Source organism: Mobula hypostoma, chromosome 6, assembly GCF_963921235.1.
Source record: "Mobula hypostoma chromosome 6, sMobHyp1.1, whole genome shotgun sequence".
Taxonomy (NCBI): Eukaryota; Metazoa; Chordata; class Chondrichthyes; order Myliobatiformes; family Myliobatidae; genus Mobula; species Mobula hypostoma.
In genome coordinates this window covers 68,165,189-68,180,482 of record NC_086102.1, presented here as the reverse complement: position 1 = coordinate 68,180,482, position 15,294 = coordinate 68,165,189, and the positions used below count along the sequence as shown (strand labels likewise).

General features: G+C 42.0%; 1 protein-coding gene across 1 annotated transcript in view; it reads left to right on the top strand.

The window, feature by feature from the left end:
• Positions 1–15,294, top strand: part of LOC134348078 (cilia- and flagella-associated protein 47-like) — a 712,768-nt gene that overhangs the window by 245,249 nt on the left and 452,225 nt on the right. The window contains exons 34-36 of the mRNA XM_063050919.1: positions 3,651–3,748; positions 5,363–5,479; positions 6,170–6,304. Of these exons, the coding sequence (XP_062906989.1) occupies positions 3,651–3,748; positions 5,363–5,479; positions 6,170–6,304 (350 nt within the window). The remainder of the gene's footprint in view (positions 1–3,650; positions 3,749–5,362; positions 5,480–6,169; positions 6,305–15,294) is intronic.

The window sequence follows — 15,294 nt, the reverse complement described above, 5'->3', positions numbered from 1 at the left end:
CACGTAATTGTCGGCCCAGATCAGTGCCGACTGCCAATTGCGTCGCCTCTGATCTGGGCCGACAATTACGTGTCGGTGGCACCTAATTAACTAGCATGTTTATTTTGGCTTTTTTCTTAAAGATGTGCTGTGTGCTCCCGGCTACTGCTGCATTCTCCGCGAATCGGTACAGTATCTGTCCGCGGACTGGGTGTTGGGGTGGTGGGACACTGGGGTGTCATCTCGTTGTCTATTTCCATTAGAGCAGGCAACTCATCTTCTCCTATGACTGCCCGCCTCGGTGTCGAAGGTCGAGGTTCGTTGTCTGCTGTGGCTGATGTGGAAGGCTTGCTTGACTGCTGAGCCTCGCGCATTTTTCTATCATACAGTTCTTTGTAAGGACTCAAACCATCTTGCAAATATCCCCTAAACCTACGTACCCTTTCAAAATTAAAGTCGTACTTTATCATTACTCATTCGGTTTCGATTGTTATCCTTTCCTCTTCCAATTGCATCAGCTCTTCTTCTATCAGTTCTTGGTTATGGGATGCCAAAACCTCTTCAACATCATCTTCGTCAACCTCCACAAGCCAAACTCATGTTGTCCTTGCTTCATTCACCACGATTGAAACGCTTAATTATGTCTAGTTTTAACGCCAAGTGTAACACCCTTACGAGCTCTTTCAGGCTTTTCCGACACCATAGAACTCATCTTGCAAACGGCTGCTCACAGGCATGTGTTTAAGCAATGCCGTTCCGAATCCGGGGGAGAGCAGCTGCTTGGGGCGCGCGTTGCCTTTTATCGCGCGCTGATTTTTTTGCATGCTGAATTTTTTTCGTAACAGTGTAAACACCTTCTGAAAGCGAAAACAGGGTACTAATGTAGGTCTTTCGTAACAGTGAGGTTTCGTAAAGCGAACGTTCGAAAAGCGGGGGACACCTGTAATGCCATAAATTTGCATGTATAAATTGAGGCTACCCTGCATTATGGCTGTTCAGAAATTTGTTGCAACAGAATTGGTAAGTTACTACCTAAAATATGAAATAGAGAACCAAATTTGCTCTCTTGGAATATATGTGGAAAAGAAATAAATAAATCATCACAGCATGTATTTTATTGAAATTCTTGTTTCTTGATGTGCAGACAGAACATCACATTACAGAAAATCATGATGCATCCCATTTTCTAGGAATGTAATCCACACTTCCCACCATAACAATGTAATTCTATAATGGTACATTAATATGCAATACTAAACTGAACTTTGTTTCTTTTATCTACACATATAAATTAAACTTACTCAGTGAAAATTCAGTGTCTTGAAGTAGGCAGTACTTTTAAGATCAGGACTTAGAGGCCTTTGGTTTGATGATAGTGATGATTTTCCCTACTCATGCAATATGGCATTCTTTGATTAAAAATTTGTTTTTCTTAATGTTTATGTTGGGCTGTTGTTGTTTTCTATTTTTCCACTATTAAATTGTTGACGAATAATCAAATGACTTGTCAATTAAAGTTTTACTCTGGAAGAACCAGCTGTGTTTAGACTATGTTTTAACAGAATATATCCATAAAGAACCATAAGATGGATATCATAAAGAACATGTTACATAATTGACTTTGCTGAATCTGACTGTATTTATTTCCTGGGTTAAAATCACTGGTTACCATTTAGCAAAACACATTTCCCAGGAATAAAACAAAATATGTCTGAAATAGTCAACAATGCACTAGCTTGAAATATTAACTCTATTTTTTCCTTCACCGATGTTAGTGGACGTGCCACGTCTTTCCAACACTTTTTGTTTTATTTCAGATAGGTAACATTTGTTGTTACCAATCCTAATGATTTCCAAGATTCGCTCCTGTGCGTAGAGGAGAGCCGAATGAATGCCCCCCTACTTAGCACTTGGGCTTCACAAAGTATTTTCACTGAGCTAATGTGTAAAAGTGACTTTTTTAATGGGGAAGAATAATGTGGGTTTGTTCTTGTGGATCCACTTGTTACCTCCCTTATTTATCAGACTCCAATATCTGTAGTGCTTGTCTCCACGTCATTAATTTCTTACTCCACCCTTCCTTCGCCCTTTCTTCCCCGTCATCTGCCCATCATTCCCTTCCTGACCTGGGTCCAACTATCACCTGCTAACTGTTGCCTCATCCCTCCCCTTCACCTCTTTACACTAGTAGTCTTCCCTCTACATGCAGTTCTGATTGAGAATCTCAACTTGAAATGTTGACTATCCCTTTGATCTATAGGTGCTGCCTAATCTTCTGAGTTCTTCCAGCATTTTGTTTTTGGAAAACATAAGCACTGACCCTGAGAAATACATATAATGTCTTTAAATTCTTCTCAATCTTTGTTGCTTGCCTCTTTCCATTTACCTCTTGAGATATCTCTCCCATCCACAGGAGGGTCGCTAAACCAGTCCTGCAGATTGATTTCACTGCTGCTCCTCATCTGCACCACAGAAGTTTCATTTGGAGTAATGTAAAGGAGCAAAGCCGACTTTCTTCCACTTAACACACTGTCGTTTTGACCAAATTGCAGTCGCTGCTCTGCTCACTAATCCCCATTTCTTAGAGTCACTCAGCTCCTTTCAAGAGGTGCAGGTAGCTTTATGTGGTACAGGCCAACTTTAAATGATGTTTGTCAGTTACAATATTGGGTGCCTTTTGCTAAGGTGCAAATCACCAATATGCTTGCCAACAGAACTGCTCTACAACAGTCAGGATGCACAACCACTCCTTCCACCCCATCACCCTCAACACAGGTGCCCCCCCAGGGCTGTGTGCTGAGCCCAATGCAGTACAACCTGCTCACTCATGACTACCTAGCCAAGCATGAAAGCAATCCCATTGTCAAGTTCCCTGATGATATGACAGCTGTGGGGCTCATCACCAATGACGATGAGATGGTGCACAGAGAGGAAGTGGAAAAGCTTGATCTTGATGCCCGACAAATAACCTCTTCCTTAATGTCAACAAGACAAAGGATACGGCTGTCGACTTCAGGAGAACTTACATCATTCACACCTCCTTTACAATGGCAGCACAGCTGTGGAAACTGCAAGCAGTTTCAAACTCCTGGGAGTGAGCATCACATACAACCTCTCATGGTCCCAGAACACATCCTAATCATTAACACCTTAACTTTCTGAGAAGGCTGAAGAGAGCTAGACTTTGTACATCCACACTCACGTCATTCTACAGATATGCAGTAGAGAATATCCTAACGAGATGCATCACTGCTTGATATGGAAACTACACTGTGGTGGACAGGAAAACTGGCCAACGTAATCACCTGTACCAGCCTACCCACCATCAAGGATATATATATATACACAGAAAGGTGCCAGGAAAGGGCCAGTAACATCATGAGGGATCCCACCCACCCTACTGATAAACTGTTTGTCCCACTCCCAACAGGAAGGAGACTACTTAGCATCCATGCCAGAATCACCAGACTCATTTATTATTATTATTATTATTATTATTATTATATCCTTGATCTTTCTTTTTTTGTGCTGCATCACATCTGGAGTAACAATTATTTTGTTCTCCTTTACACCTTTGTACAGGAGATGAATTTAAGCAATCTTGAATCTTGTACCTTTATTTTTTTTATTTTGACATGATTGGTTTATCTTTATTCTCTTCTTTTAAATAGGTGGTGTCCCACCAATACGCTGGATAATTAATTTTGATTTAGATTTGTTGGATGGTTTGGTGCTGGCAGCTGTCTTGGCTGCTTATTGTCCTGAAGTGGTAGGTGACTTTATAAAGTAACTCTGTTTAATTTTTTGATAATTCTTTAAAAACATAGATTTGTTTATTAGTCGATGAATTCTTTAAGTGGACAGTAAGTTTTAGTTGTTAATTTTGATGTTGTACACTTTACAGCAGTTCTTGATCAATCTCATGTGAAATTGAATGGTTTCCACAAAAGATGGATTCACATTTTTTATAGCCAACATAAAATGAAAAACAGATCAAACCAACAGTAAAACAACTCAGCCAATTAAATTGACTTTGTACCAAATCTCTAATGCTTACTTCAGATTTTAAAGCAAACAAATTGATTTTAAAAACCAAAGTCCTTGTTTTTGTAGCAGAAGACTTTAATTTTAAATTTCTGATAAATTTTATTCTTGTTCAAGAGAAGAATGCATGTTAACTTGCGTTATCCAGTACCAAGTCAATTAGACTATTCAGCAAATCTCATACAGAGTCTTGTCAAAAGACAAGGCTTTGCGTGATTTAGCAACACAGCATGTTATGTAAAACACATAAAATCCAGATATAATGAAAGGGTGTAGTTATTTGAAATGGATTGAATGCTTGGTATTTTGCCATTGGCTACGTCATATATTTTTTCTCACAAAGATGAGCCCACCATCCCTTGAGATCTCTGGCCCTTTTGGTGTTTGCCATATGGCTAGTGCAGGCCTGTGATTCACTTGTGTCTTTGGGAAAAGTTTCTGTGAAAATTTCCTGTGGCAGGCACAATTACAGCTACCTTGAAGATATTGTACATGCACACGTAGTAATTCTTGCAGATGGATCATTTAATAGAACATAAAATAGTACAGCACAGTACAGGCCCTTCAGCCCACAATGTTGTGCCAACCCTCAAACCCTGCCTCCCATATAAGCCCCCACCTTAGATTCCTCCATATACCTGTCTAGTAGTCTCTTAAACTTCACTAGTGTATCTGCCTCCACCACTGACTCAGGCAGTGCATTCCACGCACCAACCACTCTCTGAGTAAAAAACCTGACTCTAATATCTCCCTTGAACTTCCCACCCCTTACCTTAAAGCCATGTCCTCTTGTATTGAGCAGTGGCGCCCTGGGGAAGAGGTGCTGGCTATCCACTCTATCTATTCCTCTTATTATCCTGTACAGCTCTATCATGTCATTATCTTGTACACCTCTATCATGTCTCCTCTCATCCTCCTTCTCTCCAAAGAGTATAGATACTTCAGCTAATGTGTTGGTATCTCTTTAATCAGAAGCCATTTATGAGTTAATGCAAAACAGAACTGCCTTTTTTAATATTAATTTTTAATCAGTGGTTTTGTCTAAGTTCCTTTTGAGATCCATATCCTCATATAATTTTGTTGGTTACTTGCTTGAGGAATGTTTCAAACTCACATCCAGGCAACATCCTGGTAGATCTCCTCTGCACCGTCACGAAAGCTTCCACATTCATCCTATAATGAGGAGACCAGAAATGAACAAAATACTCTAGTATTGATAAACTTGTATTCCATCTGCTTAACAATTTCTATTTTACAAGAAATATTAAACTTTGTTATCCAGAATCACTTCACAGATATATTCAGTTATGTAGTGATGCAACAAATGTCTTCTTTACAGATTCTGACTCATCTGATGTATATGTACACATATCCAGCTAGTCCTGAGCAATGCCTCCATAATAGCCTGGTACTCCTCAATGCATTTAACGCTGTTGGCCTTGATTTTGACATACAGGTAAACTGAAATTATTTTTATAGAAACACAATTTGACCAGAATACAGAACTGTTAAATCAATAGCTTCTTGTACAGAGTAATGATAAAAAAAATTAGTCATAGTTAAGATATCAATAAAATTCAAAATGCATCATTATTGTACTTACTTTGGTAAACAGTATTTCCTTTATGTAACATGTAGAATCTTCATAGCTATGCCTTTTAAATACAAGAACATTTTTTTCCAGGATTTTTTTCCTTGCAGCCTGCTTGTCACTTGGACAACCATATTTGTTCTATCAATTCGGCTCTACCCTATTCTTCCTTAGTACTTTTACTCTCGTAATTGTTTTTTTATTTCTTATGGAAAATATATTATGGATTCCCTTTCTGTTATTGTTTCATGTTTTCTGTGCTGATAACCTCTTTGTAAATGCTTTTATTGATGATTTTTGGTCATAACATTTATTTATTTCACCTTTTTGGCATTGTACTCTTCTCTACTTTGATTCCTTTACCAAATGTCTTTTTAAATCTTGCTAGTTTGATGAAATTAGCCTGAACTTTCCAATTGCTGTATTTTTGAAGATGTTTTAGTGCAATTGACGTTCATAAATTTGTAATCAATTGAATACCTATCACTAGCTCTTAATATATTAATTGTAATTTTTTGGTTAAAATGTAATGTTCTTTTTATCTTAATTAAAAAGGCCACAGATATTTCAGATCCAAATCCTATCATGATGCTTATGCTGTGTGCTTACTTATATGAACGGCTTCCCAGCTACCTACCCAAGATGACTGTTAAGTTTGTTGGTGAACTGCATGCTACTATTGTTAAAAAAGTAAGCAAAATTAACTGTCCTTTCAAAATCATTGCTTATTATGGATATTTTTAATGATTATTTTAAGACAATAATTCTTTTCTTTACTGTTTATTGTAGGGATTGAAATTCATAAGCTCTAAATAATATTGCAAAATCAAAACTTTCAACAGAGTAATTAATAAAGTGATAAAGCAATAAAGAATGGAAACACGTCTTCAGACTAATTTGTCCATGCTGAACAAGATGCTATATAAGCTAGTCCCATTTGGCTGTGTTTAGCGCATATTCTTCTGAACCCTTCCTATCTACTTACAAAAACGAATTCAAGATATTCAGTTCAATTTTCTATTTCCAGAATATGGTTTGTAGTCTCTTTCCCTGTATTGTTACTAATTCGATTGCAAATTTCATGAATATCAGGACCAACAGGAGTGTATGAGAAGGGGTTTGGAAATGTTCACAGTTTGGCATATTGTTTGAAGTGAATATCATATAAAAAGTAGTTCAGGATTAATATTGCTTGAAACAGTTTCATTGTTATTTTACATTTTTCAGACTATTTAGTGTATCAATTATTTTCTGGAATTTGAGATAATTAGCCCATAAGATAAAGCAGCAGAATTGGGCTTTTTCCGCCATCGAGCCTGCTCTGCCATTCCATTATGGCTGATTTATCAACTCAACTCCATTCTCCTGCCTTCTCCTTGTAACTTTTGATGCTCTTATTAATTAGGAGCCTCTGATTTAAATATACCCAATGATTTAGCCTCTATAGGTGTCTGTGGCAATGAATTCCACAGATTCACTATACTCTGGCTAAAGAAATTCCTCAACTCTGTTATATAACTAGTAGATATAAATCCATTAAACTGATACAACTTCAATATGACTATGCAGTTTCTCTATCCAAACCTTGCTATACTGAGACTATCCTGAAGAGAATGAATGATATTTCACAATGTGTGTGTAACAATTCACTGCATTGAACTAAGGTGTGAGCATGAAGCATAAAACTCTACAGAATGAAAAAAAATTGGTATGAAGCATTGATAGGAGGGACATATTGATGAAATGAGAGAATAAGAGTGACAAAAGTAAGTTAGAAAGATCAACACAGAGGGAAAATAAAACAGTGTAGGGAGGCAGGAGCAAAGAATCAAGTTGGTAGAAAGGAGGGAGTGAGAAATAAGTATAAAATTATCAGGTACAAAACATTACAGTTGCTGACAAAATGAAATGTAAGTGAACATTGGATACAGACAGCATTTATGTGGATAAAGAAAAAATGTCACATTTCCAGAACCTGGCCTGTCATTAGAACTGGCCAATTCCAATTCAAACAAAAGAGACTGTTTATCTGAAATCTTATCTGCAATTAAAGCATGCTTTCTTTCCAGATTTTCCAAGTTCTAGTGAAAGATTATCGACCAAAAATGTTTCTTACTGCAAAGATATTATCTGACTAGCTACAGACTTCCAGCATCTTTTGGTTCACATAGAAACGAAAACCTATAGCACATTACTGGCCCTTCGGCCAACAATGTTTTGCTGACCATGTAACAATCATAAGATATCACAATCACAAGACAAAGGAGCAGAAGTAGGCCATTCAGCCCATCGAGTCTGCTCCACAGCTCCCCCATGAGCTAAACTATTCACCCATCTAGTTCCAATTTCCGGCTTTTTCCCCATATCCCTTGATACCCTGACTAATTAGATACCTGTCAATCTCCTCCTTTATCGGGCCTCCACAGCTGTATGTGGCAACGAATTCCACAAATCCACGACCCTCTGGCTAAAAAAAATTCTCCTCATCTGTTTTAACTGGGTACCCTCTAATTCTAAGACTATGGCCTCTTGTCCTGGACTCACCCACCAAGGGAAACAACCTTTCCACATCACCCTGTCCAACCCTTTCAACATTCGAAACGTTTCTATGAGATCCCCTCTCATTCTTCTATGCTCTAATGAATACAATCCAAGAGCCGACAAACGCTCCTCATATGTTAGCCCCTGCATTCCAGGAATCAGCCTCGTAAATTTTCTCTGAACCCTTTCCAACATCAGATCATCCTTTCTAAGATAGGGGGCCCAAAACTGCCCACAGTATTCCAAATGAGGTCTCACTAATGCCCCATAGAGCCTCATCAACACCTCCTTACTCTTATACACTATTCCTCTTGAAATGAATGCCAACATAGCATTCGCTTTCCTTACTGCCGATCCAACTTGGTGGTTAACCTTTAGGGTATCCTGCACGAGGACCCCCAGGTCCCTTTTCACTTCCAATTTTTGAATTTTCTCCCCATCTAAATAATAATCTGCCCGATTATTTCTTCTTCCGAAATGTACAACCGTACATTTGTCAACGTTGTATCTCAACTGCCATTTCTTTGCCCACTCTCCTAAACTAACTAAGTCTCTCTGCAACCTTTCCGTTTCTTCAACATTTCCCGCTCCTCCACCTATCTTGGTGTCATCCGCAAACTTAGCCACAAAACCATTTAATCCATAATCCAAATCATCGATATACATCATAAAAAAAAGCGACCCCAACACCAACACCTGCGGAACACCACTAGTAACCGGCAACCAATCAGAATAGGATCCCTTTATTCCCATCCTTTGCTTTCTGCCTATCAGCCAATGCTCCACCCATTTCAATATCTTTCCTGTAATTCCATGGGCTCTCATCTTATTAAGCAGCCTCATATGCGGCACCTTATTGAATGCCTTTTGAAAATCCAAATACACAACTTCCACAGCCTCTCCCTTGTCAATCTTATTCGAGATTACCTCAAAAAATTCCAGTAGGTTGGTGAGGCAGGATCTTCCCTTCATGAAACCATGCTGGCTTCGGCCTATCTTGTCATGCACCTCGAGGTATTTCATAACCTCGTGCTTGAGGATTGACTCCAATATCTTGCCAACTACCGATGTCAGACTAATAGGTCTGTAATTTTCTTTTTGCTGCCTCCTTCCTTTCTTAAATAGCAGAACTACATTTGCGACCTTCCAGTCCTCTGGAACCATGCCAGAGTCTATTGATTCCTGGAAGATAATTTCCAATGCTTCCACAATCTCCAAAGCCACCTCCTTCAGACCCCTTGGGTGCACCTCATCCGGACCGGGAGACTTATCTATTCTTAGTCCACTTAGCTTCCCAAGCACCTTTTCTCTAGTAATCTTGACTGTACCATCCATTATAATTTCTCCAGCATCATTTTCAATCAGTCCTGTATCTACCCTCGTCACTCTTTTACTCTTCATATATTTAAAAAAAAACTCAGTATCCTTTTTTATGTTAATCGTCAACTTCCTTTCATAATTCATCTTTTCTTTCCTAATGACTTTCTTAGTTTCCTTCTGTAAGTTTTTAAAAAGTCTTCCAGTCCTCATTTTTCCCACTAATTTTTGCTTCCTTGTACGCCGATTCTTTTGCTTTTATTTTTGCCTTAACCTCTCTCGTTAGCCACATTTGTGCCATTTTTCCATTCATGATTTTCGTTTTCCTTGGAATATATTTTTCCTGCATTTTCCTTATTTCTTGTAGGAGTTTCATCCAATTCTGCTCTGCCGTCCCTCCATTTAGCTTACTTTTTCAATCGACTTGGGCCAGTTCCTCTCTCATACCACTGTAATTTCCCCTGTTCCACTGAAATATCGATACACCTGATACGAGCTTCTCCTTTTCAAATTTGAAACTGAACTCAATCATATTATGATCACTACTTCCAAGGGGTTCCTTTACCTCCAGCTCCCCAATCGCCTAAGGTTCGTTACACGGCACCCAATCCAAAACTGCCGGTCCCCTGGTGGGCTTCTGGACAAGGTGCTCCAAAAAGCCATCCTGTAGGCATTCCACAAACTCTCTCTCCTGAGATCCTTTACTTTCCTGACTTTCCCAATCCACTTTCATATTAAAATCCCCCATAATTATCTTGACATTTTCCTTCTGACATGCTTTTTCTATTTCCAGCTGTAACTTGTAGTCCACATCCCGGCTGCTGTTTGGAGGCCTGTATATAACTGCTAATAGTGTCTTTTTACCCTTGCCATTTCTTAATTCTACCCATAAAGATTCTACCTCTTCTGATCCTATGTCCCTTCTTTCTATTGATTTGATATCGTTACTTACCATCAGGGCCACGCCACCCACTTTACCTACCTTCCTATCTTTCCTATACACTGTGTATCCTTGGATATTCAGCTCCCGATCACATCCATCATTTAGCCATGACTCGGTGATGGCCACAATGTCATATCTTTTAACCTGCAGCTGTGCAGCAAGGTCATCCACTTTATTTCTAATGCTACGTGCATTTAAGTACAGTATATTTAGATCAGTATCTGTTGCTGATTTTGCTATATTTCTATTTTGCAGCAAATTATCCTTTATATTCTCCGGCCTGTCCTTCTTGCCATCTTTGCTGCACAGTATTTTTGACTTAGTTCTATTTCCCTTTTCCTCGACGCTAACACCTTGGTTTCCTTCCCCTTGCCAACTTAGTTTAAACCCTCCCTAACAGCTATATTAAACAATCCCGCCAGGATATTAGGACCTTTTGAGTTCAGGTGTAATCCATCTTTTTTGTATAAGTCATACCTTCCCTAAAATAGATCCCAATGATTCAAGAGTTTGAAGCCCTGCCCCCTGCACCAGTTACTTAGCCACACATTCATCTGCTTAATTCTGCTATTCTTACCATTATTAGTGCGCAGCTCAGGCAGCAATCCTGATATTACTACTCTGGAGGTCCGGCTTTTCAATTTTCTTCATAGCTCCCAGTAATCTTTCTTCAGGACCTCCTCTCTTTTTCTGTCTATGTCATTGGTACCAACATGTACCAAGACTTCTGGCTGCTCCGCCTCTCTCCTCAGAATACTCGGACTCAATCTGAGACATCCTGTACCTGGGCACCAGGGAGGCAACACACCATCTGGGTATCCTCGTCCAGCTCGCAGAATCTCTTGTCCGTCCCCCTTACGATGGAATCCCCTATAACTACCGCATTTCTTCTGCTCTCTTGATTTCGGCACTGGGCAGAATGCCAGAGTCTCGTTCACTGTGGTCCTCCTCTGTCAGGTCTGCCTCTTCAGCAGTATCCAAAACGATATATCGATTTCTGAGGGGGACTGTCACAGGGGTGCTATCCACTACCTCTCTATAGGTAGTATCTATCACCTCCTCACTTTCCCTAATTAGCCGAAGGTCATCAATTTCCATCTCCAGCTCCTTAACACGGTCCTTCAGGAGCCTCATCTCAGTGCACCTGGTGCAGATGTAATCCTTGGGGAGGCTGGGAGTCTCCCAGGGTCCCCACATCTGGCACTTCAAGCACAACACTAATCCTAGATGCATACCTCTGGTGCTACTGTTTGTACTAAATACCAAAAAACTGTAACTTACTCCGTTACTATGAGACTCAAAGGGCGCAGGAAGCCTCTTCCCGTCTCCGCCGAAGCCCATTGAGCCAAAGCCCTTTCACTCTGCACCCTCTCACTCTGCAGCCCGCTCCAACGCTGCCCGCTGGATATGGTGGTTTACTTGTTAAACTGTTCGCGCTCAACTGGCTGACGTCACGCGCCTGCGCAGTCTGGCCTCTTTCCTACTCCGAGAAATAAAATGTCTTCTCGCTGGAAATCCTTAGCCTCTTACCACTGTCTTCTTGATCCGAAGAGAAAAAGTCTGCGACTTTCTTCCTCTTTTTAAGCTGTTCGCGCTCAACCTACTCTAGAACCTACTGTAACCTACTCTAGAAACTACTTATAATTTCCCCATCACATAGCCCTCTATTTTTCTAAGCTCCATTCCGCCACCTCCAACGGGATCCCACCACTAAGCACATCTTTCCCTCCCCCCCCTCTGCATTCCGCAGGGATCGCTCCCTACACAACTCCCTTGTCCATTCGTCCCCCCCATCCCTCCCCACTGATCTCCCTCCTGGCACTTATCCGTGTAAGCGGAACAAGTGCTACACATGCCCTTACACTTCCTCCCTTACCACCATTCAGGGCCCCAAACAGTCCTTCCAGGTGAGGCATCACTTCACCTGTGAGTCGACTGGGGTGATATACTGCGTCCGGTGCTCCCGATGTGGCCTTTTATATATTGGTGAGACCCGACGCAGACTGGGAGACCGCTTTGCTGAACATCTACGCTCTGTCCGCCAGAGAAAGCAGGATCTCCCAGTGGCCACACATTTTAATTCCACATCCCATTCCCATTCTGACATGTCTATCCACGGCCTCCTCTACTGTAAAGATGAAGCCACACTCAGGTTGGAGGAACAACACCTTATATTCCGTCTGGGTAGCCTCCAACCTGATGGCATGAACATTGACTTCTCTAACTTCCGCTAGGCCCCACCTCCCCCTCGTACCCCATCTGTTACTTATTTTTATGCACACATTCTTTCTCTCACTCTCCTTTTTCTCCCTCTGTCCCTCTGAATATACCTCTTGCCCATCCTCTGGGTCACCCCCCCCCGTCTTTCTTCCCGGACCTCCTGTCCCATGATCCTCTCGTATCCCCTTTTGCCTATCACCTGTCCAGCTCTCGGCTCTATCCCTCCCCCTCCTGTCTTCTCCTATCATTTTGCATCTCCCCCTCCCCCTCCAGCTTTCAAATCCCTTACTCACTCTTCCTTCAGTTAGTCCTGACGAAGGGTCTCGGCCTGAAACGTCGACTGCGCCTCTTCCTATAGATGCTGCTTGGCCTGCTGCGTTCACCAGCAACTTTGATGTGTGTTGCTTGAATTTCCAGCATCTGCAGAATTCCTGTTGTTTAGATTTTCCACCTCACTTGTCACCCATGGTTCCTTCACCCTACCGTTCTTTATCTTCTTCACCGGGACAAATTTATCCCTAACATCCCGCAAGAGATCTCTAAACATCGACCACATGTCCATAGTACATTTCCCTGCAAAAACATCATCCCAATTCACACCCGCAAGTTCTAGCCTTATAGCCTCATAATTTGCCTTTCCCCAATTAAAAATTTTCTTGTCCTCTTTGATTCTATCCTTTTCCATGATAATTATAAAGGCCAGGGAGCGGTGGTCACTATCCCCCAGATGCTCACCCACTGAGAGATCTGTGACCTGACCCGGTTCATTACCTAGTACTAGATCTAGTATGGCATTCCCCCTGGTCGGCCTGTCCACATACTGTGACAGGAATCCATCCTCGACACACTTAACAAATTCTGCCCCATCTAAACCCTTGGAACTAATCAGGTGCCAATCAATATTAGGGAAGTTAAAGTCACCCATGATAACAACCCTGTTATTTTTGCACCTTTCCAAAATCTGCCACCCAATCTGCTCCTCTGTATCTCTGCTGCTACCAGGGGGGCTATAGAATACCCCCAGTAGAGTAACTGCTCCCTTCCTGTTCCTGACTTCCACCCATATTGACTCAAAAGAGGATCCTGCTACATTATCCACCCTTTCTGTAGCTGTAATAGTATCCCTGACCAGTAATGCCACCCCTCCTCCCCTTTTTCCGCCCTCTCTATCCCTTTTAAAGCACTGAAATCCAGGAATATTGAGAATCCATTCCTGCCCTGGTGCCAGCCAAGTCTCTGTAATAGCCACTACATCATAATTCCATGCATTTATCCAAGCTCTCAGTTCATCACCTTTGTTCCTGATGCTTCTTGCATTGAGGTACACACATTTCAGCCGTTCTACCTTACTGTCTTTACACCATTTATTCTGCTTCTCTTTCCTCAAAGCCTCTCTGTATGTTAGATCTGGCTTTACTCCATGCACTTCTTTCACTGCTCTATCGCTCTGGGTCCCATCCCCCTCGCAAATTAGTTCAAACCCTCCCGAATCATGCTAGCAAACCTACCTGCAAGAATATTGCTCCCCCTCGAGCTCAGGTGCAACCCATCCAATCTGTACAGGTCCCACCTTCCCCAGAAGAGATCCCAATGATCTAAAAATCTAAAACCCTGCTCCCTGCACCAACTCCTCAGCCACGCATTCAACTGCCATCTCCTCCAATTCTTACCATCTCTGTCACGTAGCACTGGCAGCAATCCTGAGAACGTCACCCTTGAGGTCCTGTTCTTCAACCTTCTGCCTAATTCCCGAAACTCACACTTCAGGACCTCATCCCTCTTCCTGCCTATGTCGTTGGTCCCAACATGTATCACGACTTCTGGTTGCTTTCCCTCTCATACCAGGATGTCGTGCACCCGGTCAGAGACATCCCGGACCCTGGCACCCGGGAGGCAACAAGCCATGCAGGTGTCCTTCTCACGTCCACAAAATCTCCTGTCTGCTCCCCTGACTATAGATTCTCCAATGACGACAGCTCTCCTCTTCTCCGTCCCACCCTTCTGCACCACAGGGTCAGACTCAGTGCCGGAGGCCCTGCCACCGTGGCTCACACCTGGTCGGTCGTCCCTGCCGACAGTATCCAGGACGGTTAACTTATTATTCAGGGGAATGGCTACAGGGGTGCTCTGCACTACCTGTCTGCTCACCTTCGCTTTCCCCCCTCTGACTGTCACCCAACGACCTGCTTCCGACAGCCTAGGTGTGACTACCTCCCTGTAGCTCTCATCTATGACTGCCTCACTCTCCCTTATGAGTCGAAGGTCATCCAGCTGCTGCTCCAGATTCCTTACACGGTCTTCCAGATCGCCCAGCCGTATGCACTTCTGGCAGATGTGACTCTGCGGGAGAGGGGCGTTCCCCCAAGACTGCCACATCTCACATGAGAGGCACATCACCGTCTCAGGGGATATTGTAAAAACTAACTGGGAACTAGCTTGTCCTCTGCCTCTTCTCGTCGAAGCCTCTCGAGTCAAAGCCTCAAAGCTCCACTCCTTCACTGGCCCACTCACGCTCTGGCCGCTTCACTTGAGCTATCCCTCTATTTATCTGTTTGAGCTTTTCAAAATGTTTGGTTCAAAATGTTTATAGCTTTAACATTACCTCACAGCTCTTGAACTCAAATCCCATGATTGATGAAGGCCAACACACCACATTCCT